At 39.3% G+C, this 22,935-nt stretch overlaps 1 protein-coding gene across 3 annotated transcripts in view; it reads left to right on the top strand.

Moving 5' to 3' along the window:
- SH3KBP1 (SH3 domain containing kinase binding protein 1) overlaps positions 1-22,935 on the top strand; it is a 215,375-nt gene that overhangs the window by 141,445 nt on the left and 50,995 nt on the right. For all 3 annotated transcript variants that reach the window (XM_050332555.1, XM_050332554.1, XM_050332556.1), the window contains one exon: positions 13,845-13,920. In XM_050332555.1, coding sequence (XP_050188512.1) covers positions 13,845-13,920 — 76 coding nt within the window. The remainder of the gene's footprint in view (positions 1-13,844; positions 13,921-22,935) is intronic.

The following is a 22,935-nucleotide window of genomic DNA, read 5'->3' as shown; positions in this document are numbered from 1 at the left end:
CTGGCTTGGGAAAGGAGAGGAAACTTCTTGCTGTGTGTGAGCAGAGGTAGGAAAAGCTCCGTATTTCCTGTGAAATAAACAAGTGGAACTTTTGTTTCCCTGGGATGGCCCGGATCGTGAGTCAGTGTCAGGGCTGGGCTCCCGCTCTCGCTGAGCTGAGCTCATGCAAGGAAGGGGCAGGACTGCAGGGCACTTCTGGGACACTTCAAGCTGCTGAAAGGCAGCTTGGCTTCACAATGGGAGAGGAGGTATTTATTTTACAATTAGTTGTGGGGTTTTTTTCTGTGGCTGTTTAAAACTGTATCATAATACTTATTCTGCAGAGCACCGGTTTCAACTGCAGGGTTCTTCGGTTCTTCTGCACTTTTTGTAGGTGCTGGGTAGGTAAAGAGAAGGGAAAAGAGTACTGAGGGTCATGAAGTCCATTTCTGCTATAGAGGACCATATTAGAATAGGGAGTTACTTTTGCATGAAAACATATTCTATCCTGGCTCTGTTTAGCTTAAGTTTTTTTCCTTTCAGCCTCTTTGGCCATTAAACTTGCACAGATGTTTTCTGTTCCTATATGATGTGGTTTCAATTTTCTTACTGTAAAGAATAATGCAACTTTATAGTTAAGCAAGACGAGTTGCAAAGTCTTTAGGATGTGTTGCTCTTTCGAATGTTTGCTTAGTAAACGAAAATTCACCCCCCACACCTCCTGTTTTTTCCTTCCTAAAATGCACTAATAAAACTGTACTTCTTCTTCTTGTCAGAAAAAAAGAGGAGGAGCTTTACTAATTAATCTTCTTTGTGAGGTGACATTTGTATAAGCAAGGAAAGTTGATGTGAGTTTTGGAGAAAATTATATTGGGATAATAAAATATAGATGGAAATTACCTTTTTTTCTTTTCTTTCCCCTCCCAAGAAAAAACAACTAGAGTCAACTAGTTGTTGCTTGTAAAATTTTATGGACAGCTGAATGGAGAGATATCAAGTAAACTGTTTAGTGATTTGCAGATACTTTGGGAGCTCTTAGTACAAAAATGTAAATTTTCCTCAACTTTGGCTTTTCACAGCTGAAGTCAGTAAGCTGTGTGCAGAAATGAAGTAAGAAGTTTTCCAAGTTGCTTTTTCTCTTAGAATGTGCCATGTGTCTTTCTCTTTTTCTGCCTTAAATAAAGAAAAGAGAAAGGAGGGAAGGAGAAAGGATCATAGACCAGCCAGACACTTGGTAGGATAGAAATCTGTGGGCCAGTTTCTAAGAGGCCTTCTGTGTGTGTGCCTATAGGAGGTTGGTGGCATTCTGTGTTTCTAAAATAGTGCTTAAATACTAGGGACATGAGTTTATATTATTACAGTTAGTTGATTAAGTGCTTCATAAAAACTTCCAATAAAAGGCAAGGAGAGGAGAGAGAATGGAGCTCCTGGGGAGCAAGTCCTGATGCAACAGCGACTGGTAGCCAAGTTGGGGCTGCTGGTGCCTCCTTTCTGCTGGGTGCTGGGCTCTGTGCCACACACTGGCCATCCAAAGAGCAGTAGAGCTCCGTGTGTACAGCTGATACTTTCTTCTGCAGCAGTCTCTGTACCTAAAGCACTTGCTGAAAAGCAAAGATGAAACACATGATATTATTCATTTTCCGTTTGTGTTTCGAGTCGCTTGTTGCTGTGCAGTTTTCCCTGTAGAGTTTAAAAGGCATAAAAGACACCCCTGTTTTCCCTCAGTGATGCAACGTGGATGTGTGTGGGAAACCCCAAAAGTAAAAAGTGAAAGTTAAACTTAGGAGAAAAGAAGAAATATAATACTCAAATGGAAGAAATATTTGCTGTCAGCACTAAAGCTGGGATAATCTGTATGACAGTATGGGGTTACTCTTTTTTTTAATAATCACAGAGTTTGAAAAATATAATTCAGCAGCTACTTGTCAGTTTGTTGACAACATCGTAACTTTTACAAAAGAGCAAAGAAGTATTGTTGCTATTTAAAAAAGGAAGATATTAAGGAAGTGCCATTCTTTGCTTACTGTTTTCCTAGAATTTTTTTTCTTTTGGTGAGAGATGGGAGTAGCTGCACTGCTTTCTTTACAGCTGCAAAAGGAAGTGGAGATCCATGTAGCAGTTCATTAAGGTTCATAAGGTTCATTAATTTTTGTAAAAGAGGGAGGTTTCATAACAGCAGTTTCTAAGCTGGATGGTACAGTCTGGATCATGCAAATTACCAACTGCAATCTAGACAAGCATGGCTCTCTTGGGAGAGCAGGAAGGAATTTCATTCACTCAGTGCAGACTGACTAAAGTATTTTTCCTAGAGGAGACAGAAATTAATTGTGAATGGCAAATGCAAATGGTAAAATTCATGGCAAGGGGTGCAAGGGGACATGTTTTCTTTACATTTATGTGATCCACAGTCAGTAAAAGAGGAAAATGAAAAATAAAGCAGGGAGGAAATAAGACTTTCTGCTCAAAAACCACTTTTGTTACAAAAGCACCTTCTACCATTGCAAATCTGCAGCTTGAAGAAGAAAAAAAGTGCTCATTTGGATGTGCACACTTCCAGTGCTTTGAGATGAGGCAGCTGGGAGCGTGCTGAGTTTCACTCAGTATTTGCCTTTTATTTCATTTACTAAAGTCTTTTTACTCATCAGTGATTCTAATATGTCTCGCTCCGTTTGTTTCAGCAGCATCTATCTAATCTAAACTCTTACACTCACTTTCTCACCATTAACCTTTTAGGAAGGCAGACTTTTAGTTCATTAATGGTTTGAAACTGACAGCCTGACAGCATCAAATGTCAGGATTCCAAATTTTACAGAAATATTAGTTATAAAGCGTGCAAGTTAAGACACACGGGTTTCTCTCCTGTTCAGCACATCAAGCATATTGGTTGAAAAAAGCGTCTCCAGTCCCCTCCATGCCCATAATTTCAGATTTTAAGAACTTACCAAAATATGAAGTTACAATAGCTTTAGAGTCTGAACTCAATAGCTGGTAGAAGAGGTTTAAGTGTAGAGAACACTCTAAAAAGCAAAATTTGCACTGTTCTGCTCTGCAAGCTACCCAGAGTTTTAATGAGAATGATGTTTCACTGATAATGGTTTTGTTTCTACTCCCTTTTCCATCCAAGAGGTTAAGCCAAAAATGCATGTTTTTCCTACTTATTTCTTCATATGTTATTTGAGATAGCACAGATTTCTCTGGTGAGTTGCATAATACTAATGAAGATATTCTTCATCTGTGGTTTGTAGAGTGATGGTGGTCTGCTAAACACCTGGTAGTTTTCGTGCATGGGTAGCTGGATGAGACATTTGGTGCTGGCTCAGGTCATTTCTAAATGGAGCTCAACAGCTGGAAACAAGAAAAAAAGTAATTTTCCATTTTAAGCAGTTCTGAAATTGCTGAAGAAGTGTTTTGTTGTTGCAAATGGGAAGTTAGGAATTTGTGAAACAGTCCCTCTAATTAGAAGTCTTCCCCACTGTGAAGGTTTGAGACTCTCCTTTAAATGCAGAAGTATAAATTCGATTAATGTGGATGATATAAACAGTTCCAGTTCAGCGTAAACATCAATATCTTTGCTGAGGGAACACTTTGTATTCATATACTGAAATACTGTGCATCTGAAGACAAATCTATAGCAGTTTCTCAGAGAAAGTTGGCAACAGTCAAATCCCTAGCAGACAGCTTGACAGAGTTGGAATTTATTCAGGAAGTTGGTAAGTTGTTACAAGCATTTCACTTGGTAGTGTTGTGATAGATATGATCCACTTTACAGGTCATAACAAGTTTGAGATGGCTAAATAGGAAATGTAAACATACATTTCTGTACTGTGGATTTTTCTTTTTCATTGCAATAGCTGACTGTCAATCCAGTATCTGATTTTTATAATCTTTTAGATTCATAGTGGGTTTCTTCTCCTGTGGGAACTACAAAAGATGGCCTAGAGAAGTAGACTTGCATATACCTTAAAGCATTTTTTAGTTCTGAAATTTTTCCACTGAAAATTTCTGTAGTGTCCTGCAAATCAGGGGATTTAAATTAACCCCTAAGAGTTACTGCTTAATAATTTTGAAGACTTTTCTAATTATTTTCTCCATATATCTTGTTCTCCCTATGGTTTTGCTTTCTTTTTAACAGAAGAACTTAGTGTGTTAGATAATGTTTAGGGGAGATAGAAGTTTGAGTAATTCTTTGAAGTGTCCCTAGAGTTATCACTTTGGTTTTATGTCACCTTACTTTATTTAAGTTGACTTTCTGAAGTGTACATATTCAGTATTTCATTTCCATATGTTGAAGAATAATATTTCCAGGAAACTGGAAAATCCTGAGACATCTTTAGTTCAGATCAGAACTGTGCCTGGGCTCATGTCGTGCCTCCAAACAGTGGTCAATTCTGGAAGCCTGGGGGAAGAGTGTGAGAACAGGTTGCACATACAGAGAAATTCCTGCAGCGAGTCTTAACAGCCTCTAGTCATTTTGAACTTTGTGTTTAATAACCATAATGGATTTTTGTTCCTTGTCAATTTGAGTAGTCACATTTTCGTTGCACATAATGTTTTAGCATATGTAATTCCTGGGAAAGAGTTCCAATCTGCTGGATCACACATTGAAGGAAGGGAGGAGGGAAGGAATTACCTCCCTTTGTTTTGAACGTGGTACCTGCTAATTTCATCTAATAGCCCTTAATTTTTATTACTGGAAGAGATGAGTGAGTCCTTAATTTTTATTACTGGAAGAGATAATTAGTGAGTCCTTCCTAATTACCTACTTAATGTCTCCTGATTTTTATAGATTTGTGTCACCTATGTGTATCTTTTTTCCCAGAATAAGGAATCTGTTCCATTTGTTTGATCATTCTTCATGACTTTCTCTTTTTTCAGTTCCTTTGGGAACTGAGATGGTTTATGTGTGAGGGCAAAAGGAGATGAGAACCACACACGATGACTTAGGTGTTGGATGGATTTATACAGCATTTTGATAGCACTTTATGTTGCTCTTTATTGCTTTCCAAAGTATTAACAGCTATGGGATTCAAAGCCTGTCATCTCTGTCTAAAGATGGTCTTTTCCTCCAAATGTGTCATTTTACTTCTATCTGAAATGAGTTTCTGTTTTTCCCCTCTGCTGGACCATCTGTGAAGAAGTGAAAAACAAGAGCCTTGATCTAGGTCCTTGAACAACTCTACTGATCACCGTGATGAAATCCTGTCTTTTGTTTCCTGTCTTTTAATCAGTTACTTATCCAGGATAATCTTTCTAAAAAAAAAAGGACGAACAGTAAACTCTTCTGAATCTCAGTTTTAGTTTGGAGTGAGCACTGAGGTCACCATTTCGATCTTCTTCAGGAGCAAGGACCAGCAACTTTTTTATTTGTGTGTTTTAATGAAAATTGCTGTCAATTGGCTTGCAAAATAGAAAAGATGACAGTGGACTTGTATAAAGACAACATTATATTGCTGTAACATCACAATTTATGGATGTGGTATCTGGATTCATAGATTTATTGATAATCTATAGATAGATCCAGATACATAGATGAGGACAGATCTTCAGATGGATTAGCTGCCTGCTGTCCTGGAAAGTAGCGTGCATGGGCTAGATAACTAAAATATTTAGAAATAGCAACTATCATGGGATTCTTCTGATTGAATTTACGTGTCTGTGATGTTGCTAGTACTCAAACTTTCTTCACAGTCTGTAGACTAAAAGGCATTATTAAGACATGAGCTTTCTTTATCCCAAAGGAGAAGTTCAGATGAAGTACATGCTAAAAGGGCTGTTTTTCCTCCACTGACAGAAGGGAAGCCTGCAATGACTGGCCCATATGGACACATCTGGCTCACAGTCGATGTTCAAATGAAATTAACTTCCTCTCGATTAACTATTTCAGAACACCAATATCTTGTCTCGTTTACATCTCAGATAAGATAAGTTTAATTCAGGACCTGGTGCTTTCTCCTAAAGAAAGTACATACCTGAAAGTCTACCAAGGAAGATATTGCTCTCATCTTTGCTTGTGGAGTAACAGATTCTTAGCCATCAAGGAGTGTCAACATACATTGATTATATTATCCTGGCCTTCTTTTCTCCCTCCCTTTTTTTCTGTATGTAATCCTTCACAGTGGTAAGCCAAAGGTAGGGCAGGCTTTTTTCTTTATTTTGCCAGGAACATTCAGAATCATGTAAATAATTACTTGTCTTGTCACAGCAAGTGATTTTCTAGGACCTCTCTTTATGTGATTTTCAAATACTTTTGGATGTAATTAAGTAAAGCACCCAAAACTTATTTTATTAAATATTTCAGAAGTTACTGTTATTTTGAAAAATAAAGTAGTTTTTAATCAAAAGAAATGTCACTATTCCTTAAGTATTCAAAGCATTTATTCTCAGGGTTGATGTAGTTTAAGCATTTAACCAATGAGAAGAGGTAGTTTTGCTTCTTCAACTGTAAAAAAGAATGAAATCAGAAGAATAATCATCAGTGATGAATCAGAAAACAAAGCCCCAGCAAAAGCATGTTTTGTTCTAAAATTTCCCCTGTCTGGGGATCTCTGGGCTGTTTCCTTTGCTTTGTTTACTCGCTTGCTTGCTTGTCTGTTTGGATTCCAGGGCCATGACAGTGCATGACAGATGCAGTAATTGTAAGATGCTCTGACAATCAGTGCCATATTTCTAGGGCACCAAGTGAACTGACTGTGGTGTAATGTAATCACAACCTGTTTACCATTCTCTGGAATGAGAATTAGAGTACTGTAGTAGGATTTAGACTGACATGCTGTTTTTACACACACACACACTCATTCTTTTTGTCTTTTGTGATCAAGAATTAACTTTTGCATTTGGTAAAAATATATCAGTTTCTGTGTGAACACTAGAAAACATTTCCCCCCCCCCCTCAGATACCTTTAGTTTTTCTCCATATGCATGCTCATTCCAAAAGCCTTTAACATTGAAACAGCATATACTCATTGACTACTTGAATATTGCTTTCCTCTAAAGCAGTGCTGGCTTCTGTCTCATAGCCAGTTCCCAAAGGACTGATGTTCATGAACAGTTACAGGGCCCCCCCCCTTCACTCTTGACTTTGGACAACTTGTCTGCTTTGTCCATACTTGCTAATTGTGGTAAGAGTCAGACTGATGCCTGAAATGGTGTTAATTTTCAAGGAGCTCCAGTGAGATAAAGGCTTTGATCTTTTGCTTTGTAACACCGGGATGTTTATTTTGAGGAGCATCTTTTATTCAGAGATCTGTTGATTTAGTCTAGGCAGAGAGAATTAAGATGCCTTTGACAACACCTAAATACGGGGTTTTGCAACTTTGCTGTAGAAGCATGAAGCATTTCACAGGTAATTTTTTTTTCCAAAGAAATAAAGGATTTATTTCTTTGCAAAGATAGGCTGTCATTCAGAAGGCCTGTATTCATCCAGCTCCAAAAGTCATCTAATATAGACATCAGCCTAGAAAAACTGCACTTTAGTCTGCTGGAATATGGACTAAGTGTGAAAATGTGTCATTTGAGGATTGTCCAGTAGAAGATAATATAGCTTGACTACGTGCAAAAAAACTATAATATGAAGTTTAAAACACTTTAATTGCTTTGTTGTCTGCATTCTGTGAAACATTTGCCAAACATCCTACTAGAAAGCACTGTGGGTGTGTGCTGCATCTGATGCTGTGGTTAGGGGCACCCATTCTTTGTGGAAGCATCATCTGGTAAGTAGAGCTGAGTGTTGTTCATGTTTCAGCTTCTGAGTGATGTAAAGGCAAGCATCATGAAAGAAGAGTTCAGACCCTGGGTTTGAGGCAGAGTCAGGTTATTACAGGTGGGTGCCTCCAGAGAGGGAGTCTGAACAAAGAAATCCCTGGGCCATTTTATTCCCCCAGTCTGTGCACAGGATCTTCATGAGCCCCTGGGGTGCCTCTTGGTCCAGTGGCGATTTATGGTCTGGGGTCTTCCAACACCTCATTGGATTCTTTCTACATGTCTCCATTAACTGCTCTTATGTCCCAGATTGGGGCAGCCTTGGGGCCCTCCAGGATCTCAGCCCTTTTCTGAAGGTATCCTGTATGTCTTTTATTTGCTCCCTTGCTGAGCCAGTCATGCTACCAATGGGAGCTCATTTAAAGTTCACCTATGCCAAGCTTTGAGGAGGGCACACTCCTGCTAAGCTGTTAGCAACTTACAATTAAAATTAAACCTACACAATTAATTTCTAGTACGCTATAAGTAAACTTATTTTAACCTCCAACAAGCACTTATGCAGCCTTTCCTTGGTTTGTCCTGAGCATGGTCTAATTGTGATATGCTGGCCCCAGGAATTACCAGCACACACTGTGAGATGCTCACCATGCTTTCCAGATAAACCTAAGCTTGTATAAATAACTGCTGCAACTGAGAGTTGCACCTCATCCCTATGACCATAACTTTTCTGCCTCAGTTTCACCCAAACGTTTGTGCAGCTGTTTAGTGAAGCAGATTAATTAAAACTCTGCTTTTTTCCTTCTTTCCTTTCTGCAACACATCAGGACATGGGTCAATTCTCTCCTCTCTCCTTGCAGATGCACCAATGTCACAGCAGAGGAGGAGTGGCAGCCAAGGGTGGCTCCCTGGGGATGTGCCCACCTTTGGTGGGTGGGCTCAGGCAGTTCCCTCTTTCTTGCTCACAACAAGTGAATTGTGAGACACCTGTGAGACACCAATTGCGAGACAACCTGTCTCTCTTCTCAGAGTAAATTATGAGCAGGAGAATAAAAAGGATTTTGCTTGCCTCTGCATGAGACTGCCTGCTTGTAACTGGGGATTTGATGAACACTTGTTTTCTCTCCCATCCATTCACCTAACCTAGTTTTAAGGAAATTACCCTGTGCTGTGGTGGGAATGTCCTCAGAGATGATGTCAGTAGAAATGTGTGCAGCTTGGGCAGCTGGGGCTCTCTGTGTTAGCTGACTACAGATGTATCTGCCTAGATGCTATTAAAAAAATATAAATAATTGTGGTTCAGGAGAATATGGACAGTTTTTCTACCAAAGCAAAGTTGGGTAGAAAGCAGTTGCAGAGGAAGAAGCTATTTAAAATAAGTGAGACAATCAAATGGGAGACAGGTCCTTAGTTGCACTTTCTCTGAAGAATTTTTGTTTTCTTTATAAAGTTTTCTTAAAATTCTTATTGCCTTCTTGTGGTAGTAGTGGAATGTGGTGACCCTTTGGGAAAGTTAGCTCTGTCCTTTAGGGAAACCTTAGCACAGCAAAACTTGATCTTGCTGTCACAGAAAGTACTTTATGTAGAGCTGAATGTTGGCATCATGGGAAAAACTGAAATCCTGGACATTTCTCTTACTTTGTCTCTGACAGAGTGAGGGCATTTTGGCATGTGGAAGTCTTTGGGGTTTTTATATTTTGGCTCCTTTTTTTTTGTATTTAAGGCATGACAGGTAGGATGGGTAGAGGACTTGATGACATTCCTTAAGCAAAAAAAAGACATCAATTTGGCTGTCCCCTCACAAGACCACATGTGAGAAGATTGTATTCCAGAGCTGGAAGAATATAATGACCATTTCCACTTTTTTGTGGAAAAATGTTCTCTATTACAAAATGGACTGTCAAAAATACATTAAAGAATACAGATTTTATACTATCACTAATAATGGCCTTGGATTTGCACGCAAACCTATATATTAGATAATTCTCATGCAATTAAACAACATCTAAAAATACTAGTTGAATGCTGAGAGGAGGCATTGTGGTCAGAGAAACACGGCACTTTTCCCCCTGACCTAGTTATTGATGTTTTCTGAAATTCTAAAAGTTCACAAAATACATAACTGTCTTCTCCTGCTTTGTGTAAAGCATCAGTGCATACTGTTATATTTTCACTGTTCAAACGGAGAAGTTGAACTTAAAAATATTAGTGTTTTTGGCTCATGTACCCCTTTTTATGAATTCTTTGATGTCTGATATATTTTTTAGAATGTCTTCATGGAGTTATATTCCAAGTAGCAGTTCCAAAATATTTCGCCTTGGGTAAAGACCTCAAGACACTTTCCAGAATAATACTGATGATGAGTAAATACGTTTTTCCTTATTCCTGAGTTAATAAGCTCTTGCTTAGAGAAGCCTATATTGTTTCAGGAGCCTCAGTGGATAAGTATGTTTGTTTAGTGCAAAGAATTATAACAGAATCTTCTGTATGGACCTACCTGTGCACAACTGTCATTCAATTTGAATTTTCAGATTAAATGTTCTAGAGACACTAGACCTGAATAACAAAAGTAGAGAGAAAAGACAGTTTTTAACAACAACAGAAAACCCTGAAGTACAATTCTAAAATGTCCTGAAGAAGGAAACTTGGCCACAGGTCTTTTTTTCTCCCTCTGATCAGGGTTCAGTAGTTGTAGGGAAGTACCTTTAAGTGAGAAAAACTGACTTGTATACTGCCCATCATGTGCTCTGCTTTTCTTGTGGTGTTCTCTGCTGTTACAGGGATTGCAGCTGAGACAAAATATATAAATGAAAGAACATGAGACTCTTTATATTATACCATGACCTCAGTCATGTGACTTCGTGTGCCAAAAGTCATCCACTTTCTTAATCACTGTTAATTCAGTATCAGAGGAAACTGGCCTGCAGTGATTTGGGTTTGCAGTGTACCGAGATGCCACCCAGGCCTCCTCTGCCAAAATAACCTGTTATTTAGTGCTAGGCTGTCCTTCCACAGGCTTCGTGAAACAAAGCATTAATACCGGCAGGTTGATGCTGAATCTGTCTCATCCCTCTGAATATCTGTACACCAGATCATGGTCATTATTCATGCTTTAATCAGCTGTTTCTGCAGCAAGAGGGCACTTCATTCCCTTTCATCTTTAGGATTCAGCTGTCAGGTGATTAGTGGAATTTGTGTCTGACAGCTAAATAATCTAATTACACTCACCTTGCAGAAATAGTGGGATCAAGATTCTGCCTGTTTTCTTGATAATGTTCTGTTGTGTCTTAGGAGTCAACATAGGCTTGGAGTCAGAAAATACAAACTCCATTTCCACCACGTGTTTCTTGTGTGACAGGACTAAGCAAGTCAGTGTTATCTCCAGAGTAATGTAAGTGGAACACAAGGCTCACTGCCACCACCTAGAAAAGAGATTTATGATAATTAGCATAAATCTCGGGAAAATAGAGGGAAACTGTAACAGTAGTCTTTAGGAGTTTCTCTGTGCCACCAGGCTAGAGATACAAAGGCGCAGGATGATATGCTATCATTCTTGCTATTGCTGAAACCATTCTGCAGCCAAGAATTCAAGATATACAGCTCTAGACAGAAAATACTGGTCCAAGCCCTTCTAGACACATAGATCTATGGCAGAAAACACTGATACACAACTCCAGCTTTCATGTTAGTCTTTTACCTGACTCAGATCCACCTGAAATTAGGTTTGTATGGCTCAGCAATTTTTACTCCCTTTTTCTGTTCTGCTCATGTCACCTATAGAAATCCTAGAGTACAGTCCCCTTACAATTAAAGAACACCAGTTCCACTTGTCTTCTCCTCTCCCTGTCCCACATCAAATGCACATATTCACTCACTGTAGTGGGTTCTGTGTAACCCTCATTAAACTTACTTGAATTATGCCTCCTAGCTCTCCATAAAAGAGCAGTCTTGTTTAGATGGTATTCTCTGTTCAGTTCACAAGGACTCAGTTGGTTCCCAATGCTGATTTATCACCTGCACAGGCATTCATTCTGAATGAACAGATGAATAAATGTTTTCAAGCATCGCCCTTGCATCTGCTTTTGTAAATTAAGAAATTACACTGCAGCATGTCATTCCCCCTGGGATACACTACTATCTTCCCTTCTGCCCATGATTCTTTTGCTGTGATTTGTAGCTTGTTAAATGTTAGCTTGTTGTGGGTTTATCTGGGTTTTGGTTTCATGGCATAAAATCAATGATTCATATATGGTGAAGCAATTACCAAACTATTTCCTTTAATTAATTGCTCTTGCATAACAATTTCATCTTAAAAAAACCCCACAGAAACTCCCCATAATTAATGGGTTTGGATATTCTTTTAGTAAGCATGTCTTTCTGAGTTAAATAGCAGTGGAGTTTAGAGTACATGCTCTCATCATTTTGCAAACCATTTTCTGAAACAGAACTGTGAATAAATGTTTGATCATGAATGGGCACATACTGAAATGTGCATCTGTCTTGAACTGCCCTGTTTGCCTCTGAACCAAAAGCTGTCTCCCCAGTCTTGCTTTCATCTTGCAGGCATTCTGTGCTTTTATCTCTGTAAATGCCCAATAGGTTCAAAGTTTTCATTATATCTCTTTGAGTACAATTTTCACTGTTTTCCAGCTAGATCTCGGTCAGCTCTTTCTCATCATCCTTCTTGCCTTTTAACTGCTTCAGCACAGCCAGGTCATGCACTTTTCTTAGTTTTGCCCTTTCCTGGTTTGCAGGAATGTGTCACGTCCTGTTTTTCTGTTATCCCCACAGTCAGTGCTTCAGTTAATGCTTCTTATCGCTCAGTCCCACCTCAGCAGAGAATTTCAGAGGTTCTGTAGAGTTTTGTTGTTGATTTCTCTTCCTCAGCAGTTCACAAACTCTGGGTTGTAAGTAGAGTCATTAGCTCAGCAGAAGGTCAGTTGTTTCTGCTGCCACCTGCAAGTTAAGTTGCAACAGAAATGTTTTTGGGTGCTGCAATTCATAGTTTGTCTTGCTGTCAACACAGATTTGGTGACTGTTTTGGGCACCTCTTAAAACTATCTCTGTTACCCAGGTGTTCTTTTACCAGCCTGAAATCCCTGTGTGTATTTTAGTCCTTTTCATAGCTATGTTTTGACACATTAGTGTGCAAAATTGCTAACATGGAGCTCTTATTATTCTTTATACAGCTTGGAATTTTTCAGTTACTACAAGTGCTGTACCCATCTTGACCAGAGTTTTCCTTGTGGTCCCCAAGAGTTTCATTATCATCTCCAAGACTAAATCTTAGCTCTCATCTCTTAGCTTTTACTCAGAAGATCAAGGGAGTGTGGAGGAGGCTTCATGGTATTTATGCACCATTGCCAGAAAAGGATGCTGAATGACAGCTAGGGCTTTTCAGTACTCTTATTTATATAAAAAAGTAATAATTACACTTATTTCTTCAGCTATACACTGCTGGGATTTTAAAGCTAGGCTTAAAATCTTGGTATCTTTTCTTGATAAGGAGAAAAGCTGAGAGAGAGAGGGGCAATAGCATGCATATAGTAACAGGCAAAGATATAAAGATGAATACCAATTTTATTTTATTTTGGTGGGGGCAGATAGGATTTGTTTACTGTTACAGCTTACCTGTCTGAGGGCAGGTATTACTTATTGCACCATAAATTAATTATTTTTGCTCAAAATAAGTAAAAATGGGAATCTTTTAGAGAAATGTTGTCAATATAAAAATCACACTCAATCTAGAATGACTGAAATGAATACTTCTTGTATGGACAGAAGTCAAGGGAGTTCCTCCCCCCCCTTCTCTCAGTTTGAGTTTTGATATTGAATAGCACCTTTACTTAAGTAATTTCATCACATATTCAGTCCACCAATGAAACTTCTCTGAGTCTTCCCTGAAACTGTGTTAAGGGATTATTGTTTAAAAATGTTAGTAAATGTTTTTAAAGGTAAATTTGAGGATCACATTTTTATGAATTCTTTATAATTTTTGAAAAAGTTAACAAAACTCCCAGCAACAAACCTAAATATAGTTTTATTTGCCTCTGTTTCTTTGTTTTCCTTTTTCTACTTCTATATTTTGTATTTCCATTACAATTTTTTTATGTTGTCCAACTTTTAACTGAACCTGCAAATTTTAAAGGAGAATAATTATTTTTTTTCAGAGTGTTGGGAAGAAATTACCTCCAGCCACAGCAACTCAGGAGCCAACAAAAATAGAAGTGGACAGCAGAACAAAAAGTAGGTTTCATAGGTTTTTCTTTTTTGCACTTTGTGCTATTAAAGGCAAGCTGAACACTTTTCTCTGGTTTTGGCTAAAAGAGTGTCTTGTATACATGCAGATAGATATATTTAGGATAAACTTTGAGTAGGAGGTACATAGACAGAAAGCTTTGTTTCACATAATCCTCTGAATTGTTTTTGCACTGGTAATCCTACCTTGAGTTCTCTGCCACCAAAAATCAAATTATATTACGTGATCATCTTTCAGCCTTGAGGGTACTTTGGAATTAATCAGAGTTGAATAAGATCCAACTTCAGGCTGTAACTTGTAGGTAGGTCATAGAAAAATTTCATTGTGAGTGCCCTTGCTTTTTTTTCTCTTCTTTTTTTTAACTTTCTTTATGTACCAGAAATAGTCTGTGTGGGTAGTATAGTTTGTATGGGAAATCAGAAGAGAAGGCTCCAGGGAGACCTTATAGCTGCCTTCCAGTACCTGAAGGGGGCCTGAAAGAAAGCTGGAGAGCAACTTTTACAAGGGCATGTAGTGACAGGAGCAAGGGGAATGGCTTCAAACTTAGGTTTAGATTAGATATTAGGAAGGAATTCTGTACTGTGAGGGTGGTAAGGCACTAGAACATGTTGCCCAAAGTTGTGGATTCTCCATCCCTGGAAGTGTTCAAGGGCAGGTTGGGTGGCGCTTTGAGCTACCTGGTTTAGTGGGAGGTGTCCCTGCCCATGGCAGGGGTGTTGAAACTAGATGGACTTAAAGGTTCCTTCCAGCCCAAACCATTCTCTGATTCTTTGATCTTCAGTTCTTTTTTTCATCATTTCAGTGCTTATTAACCAAAAAGCAATGATTAAGTCTTTTAGGCATGTTCCCATGCTGTTCTAGGGAGGCATATGTAACTAGCTTACCAAAGAACGTACATATATATTTATATTTTATATATATTTTTATTTTGTATTATATTTTTTCAGTTACTACTAAATGTTATGGATTCTGGTGGAAAAGAGGGAAGAGAACATAGCCATACCATGCAAAAGAAGATGAGCATAATATAAGGAGCTGATTGTTTTTAGGTCTTGCACAGTGCTTCTCCTTCCCTGATGTGTTTATCCTTTTACATAGTTAGCAGATAACATTTTGTGTCAGAACTGAAATAAATACAGACATAGGAAGGATAGCACCTGGATCAGCAGAACAGGGTCTGTCTGAGTGAAGTGTATGGTTACAACCTGGTTTGCACAGGTTTTCATCTCAGAGTTTCAAAAGCAGCTTAAAGCAGCTTTCAGTGAGTTATTGTCCATTAGCTCCACCACACTAATTGACTTGCTACATCCTCTTAACTTGTTCCCCTGTGCCACCAGGCTATAATTGGAAGTACTGCAAGAACTCAGTTGCCCTCAGGAAGTGAGAACTTGAAATATTGAAAAATGTGTGAACTTGTAATGTAGAGCAGGGCTGCAGAATGTGTTCTGGAATTACCTTTCCCAACCTGCAGCTTGAGCAGGTTGAGCTGATCTGAGTGCAGGTGCCATGGAAGGGATGGTCCCATGGGCTTTCCCACCTGCAGCAATAACCCTGGGGTGTTAAGCCAGGCTGTGAGGCAGGTGCTCCTTTGCACATCAGCTCATACTTCTGACAGCTGAAGCTGCTCACAAAATCCCATCCCAGGGTGCAGGAGTTTCAAACTTTCACCACTTGTAAATGAGTGTGTGGAAACCTTCCAGGCAATGGTTAGAGAACTGGACCTTCTACAGTGATCCACTGAGCTCTGGCTGACAGAAAAAGTTTTCCAACAACACTTCTGGGCTCTGATTGGTTCTTCTTTCACCTGTTTATTTGCCTCAGACATGCCTTTTTTGGCCAGAAAAATCCTTCTTGTTGCCATCTTCATTCAGCATCCCTTTTGCCAGAGCTGGTGAGAAGGGTGGTCTACTTATTTGTACAGTATCTTGTTCTATGAATTTTACCTAAAATTTATTATTTAGGACATTTTGTCTTTCCTGGAATCTCTGGGGCCTCAGTAGAATTCTTGTGCTTGGGAAGGAGAAGCACATGTATAGGAAGGTCTGATGTAATGACATATAATTGTCTTAGCCTCAAATGGCATCACTGAAGATATATTTCAATCAGTTGAAGTTGTCCTTCACTTAAATTGAAAAACCTTTCAGTGAAAATGAAACACACTTCAACGTGCTTTGGTTTTTAATATAGGCAGAGGAATAATTTTTTCATAATAAAGTTAATGTATGATAGATGTGAAGAGAATGGTCAGACTCTGGCATAGGAATGTGATCTGTCTAGAATTTGTCATTTCTCTCAAAGTTATTACTTTTTACCACAAACAAGCTTGAAAAAGCATTCAATCTGAGGAAGTTTGCAGTATCAGAAAACTAATGAATGTTCCAACTGCAGTGTTCAGCATAAAAGTATCATTCCACCATGGACCTCAACTACTTTCACTTTTTCCAGGAGACAGTAGTGTCCCAGTATTTCTTAGAATCTTTAATTGATACTGTGCCATTCTCCAAGAAAGTAGCAAGAATCAGAAGACCTGTAGATTGAGCTCAGTATGAAGAGAGAGCTTTTGGATATGTGATTTAGATTCCCTTGGGATTACTGCTGAAAATGAATGCTGCAAGCAAGACTGAGGTTATGTTGGTAGAGGAATAGTAAAGTTTTTTATTTTCCACCTGTTTCTTTCCACAACTGATGCTGTTATTCCTTAGTCCCAGCTGGATAAAAAACGCAGTTGCATTGGGAGAGAGCCTGCTGAGAGAGGAAAACAGGTAGCAGCAGCATCTTCCCCCTCTGCCCACGGGGTGATGGCTGCTGACTCTTCTCACATCTCGATTAGAGCCTGATTTTTTCCCACAGCTTTTCTGATGTGATCGGGCAGTGATTGGCAGCGAGACACTTGATATGTTTACCGTCTGCTCTTGGTACTTGCAGAATGGCCTGAGTTCTGCAATGGGATGAGTTGGTCAGAACAAAAGACAGAGGATTATGTTCTCTAAGGTGCATCTGCCAACAGTATGCTGTGTACATCTTCCAGCAGATTTAGGGGGATAAACAGATGACCCTTCAGGGCCAGAGGACTTTTTGCTCAAAGGAAGATCACAGTGAAAGCACAAAAAATCTTGACAGAACTTGAGTAATCCCTTGGAAAACGTCACTAACTTTTCAGGAATGAGAGGATGCATCTTTGATGAGAAGAGGAGAGAGCTGTTTGGTTTAGATTTGTGGGTTCCTAGAATTAGAGAGGGATTCTCCTGTTGTAGTTCCCTATGTAGATAGGATGGCACATTCATGCATGAGTGTTTATAAACCCATTTCTGGAGTGAGATGTATTGTTTTTTCTATGAAATAGCTTGTTTTTAGTATAAGTGGCTTGTGGTGAAAAGGATACATTGTAATATATAGGTTTTGAAGCATCTCTGTTGGATTCTAAAATTCAGCAAAGCAAAATCATCCACAGTGTTTGAGACAGTTGTTGTAGATTACTGAGACCGCAAAAATGGAGTATAAATAAGCAGATAACAAAATAGCAAAGGCAGTAAGTCACTGAGGGCATTGACCACAGCACTTAATTTAATTACTCCGCTCACTGACTATTTATAATTTGTGTTAAGCTATTGCATAGGACTGCCAAAATCATAGCAAGCACTAATCTGTTTGCGTGGTGTAGAAGGTGTAAGGAATAGCTGAATATTCATTAGTTAGGGCCATAATTAGCTCTGTTTCTATTTTTTTGTCTAATGAGGTGATGTTTTGACAGTTGGCATCTCGTGAAGTTCTGTGAAAATATTTATTAGTGCAATCTATTTATGAGTCTTGAGTGTAGCAATTAATAGTAAAGCCAAATTCTGCTGAGTATAGCGTTTGGATTTTTTCATCTGGTTTGTGGTTTTGGTAATGATGATGTAATTTTTCACTAAACTTTGTATATTTTATTCCATTTCAGAAACATTTTTTGAGTGATGGTCAAAGAGAGGAAACTTAAACTTGAGGAATAATACTTTAATGCTGCTTGCTTTCTTAGTATTACTATTTATGTCCATATTGATTGCTGTATGTTTTAGACTTCACTGATGGAGAAGTATTTAAGCCTCAAAAATTAACTATGCAAGGAAAGCGACAATAGAGGTAAGAGGAAGCCATTGTGTCATCCTGGCCTAAGAGGAAAAGTAAATTCCAGAGTCACTGTGCCCTGAGAAATTTAAGCTTGAAGGTGTATTTGTCTGTGGACTGCTGTTTTGAATGTCTCAGCTCATCCTAACAGTGTGGCAGGAGAACAAATACAGAGGCATGCTTTTAAAGTGCAACAGGGCTCACTGATACAGTAAGTGGAGTTTGCTCAGTTCTGGTTTGAACAGTGTAACATTTAACCAGCTTCTAAAAATACAAACAAATGAATTTACCTGCTATAATACTGCAGGACCCCAAGTCATAGAGAAGGTCTCTAGGTTGAAATCAGTGCTTTGCACTGCAGTTGTAAATACATATTAAGCCACTGAATTCTGTGAGTGAAATACAGCCCTTGCAATGGCCTGGGGAATGGAGCAGTTATATTCTGTAGGAAGGCTATCTCTTGCCATTGTTCTCCCTCTTGAGGCAATGATTTTTGGGGGGAATGAGACTGTGTCAAATAGGCCACACTGTCAGCTTGGGACAGATTGTGGGACCTAAGGTACTGCACAGAGATTCAGGATTACCCCCATAAAACATTTATTTCTTTTTAGAGGATAGACCCTTTATAGTTTTTAGGATGGGCCTGTGACATTTTCCTCAATGAAGTGTGGGCAGTGACAGACCACTTATCTAGTTCTTTGCTGCTTCTTTTTCTTCCAACTTCTCAGCTTCAAGGATGATGCTGGGAAGGGGAATTGTGTGTCACCCTGTCCCCTTGGGGTCTGTCAAAGAAGGTAGGAATGACTTTGTTCTTTCCAAAGGACAGGACTAGGAGTGGCGTGGGCGGTGAAGACTCTTATTTTTGTGTTATCATTGTACCTATTCTAGTTGGAACAGTATAGTTCAAAAATCATAGGATGTAGCTAAGGGTGAGTATTTTTAAATAGTATTACTCCTAGCTCAAGCTCTCGCAGTTCAGAATATGTTCAGAAGATGCAGAAGATGAACATCCTGCATTAAATCCAGCCTGCCTGATTTGTAAGATGTGCTGTAAGGTTTATCTTCTCAGTTCCCTGAGCAATGCCCATTGACTATGGCACGTTGTTGTCCTTTGATGGGGAGGAGCTGTGAGTTTGCAGTGAGATTGTGATTTGACAGCTTAAAGTATTGCTGAATTAATAAATGAGGACTTAAAAGCTCATGAGTATCATCTTTTCTCCTCCCTTACTGTTTTAAAGATATCTGCTGTTGGATGTGTATTAGTAGATATATTTTTAAGATGTCTTCAGGTCAGAGGGAAAAAGAGTATCTTCTGGAAGGACCATCTCTGATGTATAAACCCAGTCTTGGATGTCAAATATAAAACCAAGATTTATTACCTACAGCTGAGGGTTGCTTAGTATCCTAGTTTAAAGTTTTAATTTGGCTTAAGTTTATTTACCAGCCTTGTAATAGGATATATTGTTTTTGACCTTTAGTATTTTTGGTCTTTTTTTTTTTTTCATTTGGAAAACACCAAATTCAGCAAGTTCCAGTGTGGTCTCTACAATGCTGTGTCTGAAGTTAGTTTTTCATTTTATCTTTTCTTCCTTCCTATCTAAACATAACTGTTGACGTTAAGTGCTTCTGCATCCTCTTGTGATATTATGCTCTGTTGAGTAAGGACAATTTTAGTACTAATGTGACATAACCCATTAGATTTTTCTCTGCTTTTATTAATCTGATTTTAAAGGCTCATATTATTCTGAGTCCTGTTGGCTTTGCTTGTGCCTGCTTGAATCATGTTGTTCTACCATTCCCTTAGGAGAAGTTTGAAAGCTGACTTTGTGCAGTCACTTACATGGTTCCTAAGCCATCCATGTTGTTGAGACCTAGCTCTGTTACAGCATGATCCAGTGGGTCTTTTCCAGGTAGAGAAATGTATTGATTTAGTATATGTTTGTGTGAATTGTACTCAGGAAGACCAGACTTCCACTGTACATAAACCATATTTTTTTTTCCACGGCTGTGCCTTAACTCTGGTGTTCCTGTGCGAGCATTCAGAGCATGGGGTGACCATGAGCCTCCCCCAACTCCCTCCTGTGCCTCTCACAAGATTGTCTCCTGGCTCTTTATCAACTGCATTAACATTTGGCTGATTTTGAAATTTCTTTGTAGTTTAATTTCTTGTTTCACAGCTATCTGTACTTTTTTTAAAAAAAGAGAAAAAACTCTAGAGCTTGGTGGGGAGAGCAGACAGGTTATGGTACAACAGAGTTCTTGACATCAAAGCTAGAAGGTGAAGATGTGTAGCCATTTGCTAGAGGGCACTTCCTGTTTATCAACTGATTTTTCAGATGCTAAAACTACAGACTCTTGTCTATCAGGGTCTGATGATTCAAATCCCCAGTCTTCAAACAGAAGTGCCCCCAGACACGTGCTCTTCAAAGCATTCTTTAACCTGGAACACATGGGGTTCATCCACACCTTGAGCAGAAGCTGCACTGCCTTCTCCTCCTTTCAGAGCAGTGCCATTACGACACTGCAGTGACTGTTCATGGTTGCTTAGCTGTACATTGTGCTTGGCTTCCCACTTAATCTTGGAATTATACTGTTACTGAATGGAGGAACAATGTATGCATTTGAGAATGGACCTTCAGGAGTGATTCTTCTTGAGCTCAGGTAGTGTTTACATCTAAGAATCCAGCCTGGCTTCTGTTCTGTATCCCAAAAAAGAAATGCTAAGCATGCTTCCAGTAACTAGAGACTTGCCTGAATTTATAGCACTCGATATCTTTAGTACAGTGTTACATCTGCATCGACTCTGGGCTAATTCACTGAATCTGTTATTTAACACGGCTGTTTTTCTGGATGTGGATGTTCTCAGAATAGGAAAAAAAAACCCACTATGGTTATTTAAGGTATCATACCACTGAAGTGTAAAATATGCTGAGTCTCATATTTATCTGCAGGCTGCTTTACATCAACCTAAGTATGTATGTGTTAACTTTCCACCAGCTTTTACATAAAAAGTTCTGTCTTGAAGACAAGACAGTGAGCAGGTGAAACATCCTAGACAAGTCCACAAAGAGAGATCCCCACCTTTCCTCCAGAATGCAGTAAAGCAGCAGTTAGACACCCCTTTCATCCTCTGAAATCTGAGTTGTGACCTGGTGGTTTGGAAAAGCCAGCAGATGTTTATTTGACAGTGTTCCCTGCTTTCAGAACTAGGGAAAGGGATTTAATTTTTCCCTGCTCATTTTTTTCCTCCAAAGATTGGGTTCACTGTCTTCATTTGACTCTTTGTTTCTTCGGAGACTTCAGAGGAGGTGTGGTGGGTTGACCCCAGCCAACAGCTATGCTCCATCCAGCCACTTGCTCCCCCCTAGGGGAGAGAATAGGGGGAGCAAAAGCAAGAAAACTTATGAATAAAGACAGTTTGATAAGTGAATGAAAGAGGAAAAATAAGATGCGACACAAAGGCAATCATTCATTACCTACTACAAGTACATCAGTGTCCAGCCAGTCTCAAAGCAACATCATCCTCCTATACCAACACCCCCGAAGCCCACCCTTTTTTATTGCTGAGCAGGAGGTCATATGGCATGGAATACCCCTTTACTCAGCTTGGCTCAGCTACTGTGTCCCCTCCCAGCTTCTTGCCCACCCCTGGCCAACTTACTTGAGGGATATAATATACCTGTCCAGTTATAGCTGTGCAATAGCCAAAACACTGGTGTGTTATTAGTGCAGTTTAAGGCACAAATCCAAAACAACAGCACCATGTGGGCTGCTGGGAAGAAAACTGACTCCATCTCAGCCAAACCTAGTACAGGACAGGGCCTGAAAACCAGCTGTAATGATCATGGATTAATTGAAATGTTTCTGTTCAGAAAAATAAATCTCTGAAGCCTAAGAAGTCCTTGTTTGCTTGAACCAGTGCCACATAAAACTCATGCTGTTTCTGTGTGGCAGTGTGTGAACTGGAGAAGAGCTTTCCTCTTCCCCATTAGTACTGTATAATTTCTCAGGCTGATGGTGCTTAGAGACAGCAACCCTTCACATGCATATGTGTTGGCTGCTTCTTTAAGGTTGATGTTCCTCTCACTAAACTTCAGAAGCTGGAATGCAGCTTCTGTGTCAGAGCCCTAAGTTTGGGTTATAAACTGGTATCTGGACTTAAGTGGGTCCCACTGACGATCTGTCAGTGCTGTCCAGAGAGTTCAGAGAGTGATTCAGCTGATCAAATGTAGGTGTCTGCTCTTGGAGTGAGGAGTGGCTCTCAAGGCTTCGCTCATTTTAGTGCCTTGATCTCCATCAACTGTAGTGCAAGTCTAGGCACTGACCATGTTGGTTTCTAACATCAGGTCCTTGAATCTAAATTCAGATACCAGGCTCAAGCCTGGGGGCTGAAATCAGCAACCTGCATCTGGAGCTGTTTGAGATACCCCCAGGGTATTTTGTTTTGACTTGCTTCCAGCTGTCAGGCCAGAGAGACCTGGTTCTCCCATGAGCTGTGCATCTGCCAACTCTGCAGGTGTCTTACATACCCATGAGTGTCCGAAATGGCACTGAATGTCTGGGCAGCTGAACTGACCCCCCCAGTGGAGCCTCAAATACCCACAAGTGTGATAACTCAGGTTTCTCTTTATAGCAAATACAAAGAAATAAGTCGCATTATTTCAAATTAATTTATATTTCTGTGTCCTGCAAATACCTTCTTGTCTGCATCGAATGTGAGAGTTGACTAGATGAAGAGGTCATCAAAACGGAGACATTTAAAGTGAGGTGAACATTTCTACAAAGTCACATGTCCTTCTACAGTTGGTCAGGGAGTTTATTTGGTCTTTTTAAACTTGCTGTCTAAGAGTATCACATATTTTTATACATAGTTTAACAGCTGGAATGCATATTCCCTT

This window comes from Myiozetetes cayanensis, unplaced genomic scaffold (genome assembly GCF_022539395.1).
Source record: "Myiozetetes cayanensis isolate MyiCay16 unplaced genomic scaffold, myiCay2020 scf5-8, whole genome shotgun sequence".
Taxonomy (NCBI): domain Eukaryota; kingdom Metazoa; phylum Chordata; class Aves; order Passeriformes; family Tyrannidae; genus Myiozetetes; species Myiozetetes cayanensis.
The sequence above is the reverse complement of the archived record's forward strand: the minus strand, read 5'-3'. Positions and strand labels throughout refer to the sequence as shown.